Source organism: Procambarus clarkii, chromosome 29 (genome assembly GCF_040958095.1).
Source record: "Procambarus clarkii isolate CNS0578487 chromosome 29, FALCON_Pclarkii_2.0, whole genome shotgun sequence".
Taxonomy (NCBI): domain Eukaryota; kingdom Metazoa; phylum Arthropoda; class Malacostraca; order Decapoda; family Cambaridae; genus Procambarus; species Procambarus clarkii.
In genome coordinates this window covers 23624402-23628184 of record NC_091178.1, presented here as the reverse complement: position 1 = coordinate 23628184, position 3783 = coordinate 23624402, and the positions used below count along the sequence as shown (strand labels likewise).

At 56.6% G+C, this 3783-nt stretch overlaps 1 protein-coding gene across 1 annotated transcript; it reads right to left on the bottom strand.

The window, feature by feature from the left end:
- Positions 1-845: 845 nt before the first annotated feature.
- On the bottom strand, positions 846-3783 carry LOC138369654 (uncharacterized). The gene is made up of 2 exons (XM_069333081.1): positions 3665-3783; positions 846-3213 (listed from the first exon to the last, which is right to left on the bottom strand). The coding sequence occupies exons 1-2, from the start codon at positions 3781-3783 to the stop codon at positions 846-848; spliced, it is 2487 nt and encodes an 828-aa protein (XP_069189182.1).

The window sequence follows — 3783 nt, the reverse complement described above, 5'->3', positions numbered from 1 at the left end:
ATTCCTATGTTTGTTTTCTTAGTGTAGACTGAAGTGTGGAAGCCTCTGCTCCTTTCCGTGACTGTTACATCTAGAAAGGGCAGCTTCCCATCATTCTCTATCTCGTAAGTGAAACTTAACACCGAATTCTGCTCGAATGCCTCCTTTAGCTGTTGCAGACGTCTGACATCAGGTACCTGCATAAAAATGTCTTCAACATACCTGCAGTATATGGCGGGTTTCAATTCCATGTCAACTAAGATCTTCTGCTCTATGGTACTCATGTAGAAGTTCGCAAACAGGACACCTAGGGGAGTGCCCATGGCGACCCCATCTACTTGCTTATACATGTGCCAATCTGGACTCAAGAAGGGTGCCACTTTAGTGCAGGCTTGGAGTAGCTTTCTTAGTATGTTTTCTGGTATGTCAAGAGGAGTACAAGCCGGATCACGATACACTCTGTCCATTATCATCCGATTGTTTGATCCACAGGTTCAACGAATTCCTTTGGAGACTTCAGGCTGAAAGCACATGGTACATAGTTAGTCAGCAGGCAGTTGAGTCGCTTAGTCAGCCTGTATGTGGGTGTGGGTATCTAGCTGATGATTGGCCGAAGTGGGTTTCCGGGCTTGTGAATCTTGACATTCCCATACGAATAACCAGGTTTGCATTCCCCGATATCCTTTGGCAGGTAAAGTCCGGATTTCTTGGCGTGCACAATTTCGATCAATCAGTTTACCTTTGTTTTCAATTCGGCTGTAGTGTCCTTTACCCTTTTGGAATTTAGTTTGGTCAGTGAGTATGAGGTCATTTTTGCCAGATATTCTTTAAAAAGACGAATAGCTGACAAAAATGAACCTCATTGGTTAAGTTAATTTTTGACCTGGAATGACCTGGGATGACTGGCGAGACCTGCGCTGCCTGGCGAGACCTGGGCTGCCTGGCGAGACCTGTGCTGACTGGCGAGACCTGGGCTGACTGGCGAGACCTGGGCTGCCTGGCGAGACCTCTGCTGACTGGCGAGACCTGGGCTGCCTGGCGATACCTATGCTGACTGGCGAGACCTGGGCTGCCTGGCGAGACTTGGGCTGCCTGGCGAGACCTGTGCTGACTGGCGAGACCTGGGCTGCCTGGCGAGACCTGGGCTGCCTGGTGAGACCTGTGCTGACTGGCGAGACCTGGGCTGCCTGGCGAGATCTGTGCTGACTGGCGAGACCTGGGCTGACTGGTGAGACCTGGACTGACTGGCGAGACCTGGGCTGACTGGCAAGACCTGTGCTGCCTGGCGAGACCTGTGCTGACTGGCGAGACCTGAACTGACTGGCGAGACATGTGCTGACTGGCGAGACCTGGGCTGACTGGCGAGGCCTGGGCTGACTGGCGAGACTTGGGCTGACTGGCGAGACCTGGGCTGACTGGCGAGACCTGGGCTGACTGGCGAGACCTGGGCTGACTGCCAAGACTTGGGCTGACTGGCGAGACCTGGGCTGACTGGCGAGACCTGGGCTGCCTGGCGAGACTTGGGCTGACTGGCGAGACTTGGGCTGACTGGCGAGACCTGGGCTGACTGGCGAGACTTGGGCTGACTGGCGAGACTTGGGCTGACTGGCGAGACTTGGTCTGACTGGCGAGACCTGGGCTGACTGGCGAGACCTGGGCTGACTGGCGAGACTTGGGCTGACTGGCGAGACCTGGGCTGCCTGGCGAGACCTGGGCTGACTGGCGAGACCTGGACTGACTGGCGAGACTTGGGCTGACTGGCGAGACCTGGGCTGACTGGCGAGATATGGACTGACTGGCGAGACTTGGGCTGACTGGCGAGACCTGGGCTGACTGGCGAGACCTGGGCTGCCTGGCGAGACCTGGGCTGCCTGGCGAGACCTGTGCTGACTGGCGAGACCTGGGCTGCCTGGCGAGACCTGGGCTGCCTGGCGAGACCTGTGCTGACTGGCGAGACCTGGGCTGCCTGGCGAGATCTGTGCTGACTGGCGAGACCTGGGCTGACTGGTGAGACCTGGACTGACTGGCGAGACCTGGGCTGACTGGCGAGACCTGAACTGACTGGCGAGACATGTGCTGACTGGCGAGACCTGGGCTGACTGGCGAGGCCTGGGCTGACTGGCGAGACTTGGGCTGACTGGCGAGACCTGGGCTGACTGGCGAGACCTGGGCTGACTGGCGAGACCTGGGCTGACTGCCAAGACTTGGGCTGACTGCCGAGACCTGGGCTGACTGGCGAGACCTGGGCTGCCTGGCGAGACTTGGGCTGACTGGCGAGACTTGGGCTGACTGGCGAGACCTGGGCTGACTGGCGAGACTTGGGCTGACTGGCGAGACCTGGGCTGACTGGCGAGACTTGGTCTGACTGGCGAGACCTGGGCTGACTGGCGAGACCTGGGCTGACTGGCGAGACTTGGGCTGACTGGCGAGACCTGGGCTGCCTGGCGAGACCTGGGCTGACTGGCGAGACCTGGACTGACTGGCGAGACTTGGGCTGACTGGCGAGACCTGGGCTGACTGGCGAGATATGGACTGACTGGCGAGACTTGGGCTGACTGGCGAGACCTGGGCTGACTGGCGAGACCTGGGCTGCCTGGCGAGACCTGGGCTGACTGGCAAGACTTGGGCTGACTGGCGAGACCTGGGCTGCCTGGCGAGACCTGGGCTGACTGGCGAGACCTGGACTGACTGGCGAGACTTGGGCTGACTGGCGAGACCTGGGCTGACTGGCGAGACTTGGTCTGACTGGCGAGACCTGGGCTGACTGGCGAGACTTGGGCTGACTGGCGAGACCTGGGCTGACTGGCGAGATAGGAGCTGACTGGCGAGACCTGGGCTGACTGGCGAGACCTGGGCTGACTGGCGAGACCTGAACTGACTGGCGAGACCTGAGCTGACTGGCGAGACTTGGGCTGACTGGCGAGACCTGGACTGACTGGCGAGATATAGGCTGACTGGCGAGATAGGGACTGACTGGCGAGACCTGGGCTGACTGGCGAGACCTTGGCTGACTGGCGAGATATGGGCTGACTGGCAAGATTTGGGTTGACAGGCGAGACCTGGGCTGACTGGCGAGATATGGGCTGACTGGCGAGACCTGGGCTGACTAGCGAGATATGGGCTGACTGGCGAGACCTGGGCTGACTGGTGAGATATGGGCTGACTGGCGAGAGACAGATAAACAACTTAGCAATTTGATTACCATTTTCTCTCGACCCGTGATTTGTGGAAGGCCTTTAACAATTTTTTTTCATTACTAGCACATATTTTTCCCTTTATGTATTTGAATATATTTTACACGTTCGTATTCAAGCTGAAACCTGGCCTGATTACTAAAAAATACATTCAACCAGCAATCTTATTTGGCTGCTCTGAAATTCTCGGTTCAAACTTATACATTTTTAATAGATACTCAACCTATATTTATATCTGACTGTTCACATTCTTCAGCATAATTAATGGGTAGCAGGCAAGCCACATCTCAGGCAGCAGTCGGGCGAGGCGACACCTCAGTACTGCTGGAGTCGCCCTCACGACAACACCTCGTTTAGGCACCGCTAGCGGTCACTGTTCCTGTCTCGACTTCCTCGCGTCGCCAGAAGAGCCCCAAGTGTGTGTGACCTCGCGCCTTCCACCCGACCATGTCAGTGTGTTTCTTCATAGTCAATTAACCAACAAAACTTGCCGTATTTTGACCTCTGACACTCGCACAACGACCAACACTCTATGGTGAGTTGCTTGTGCAATAACATTTGAATTTGTCACAGGAGTTCTGACCCCCACACATTCACACGTAGGAGGCAT

Coding starts and splice junctions, on each gene's coding strand:
- LOC138369654 (XM_069333081.1), bottom strand. CDS start 3,783: ATGCCTCCTACGTGTGAATGTGTGGGGGTCAGAACTCCTGTGACAAAT. Junction 3,214..3,664: donor GTGTCAGAGGTCAAAATACG/GCAAGTTTTGTT, acceptor AAATTGTTAAAG/GCCTTCCACAAATCACGGGT.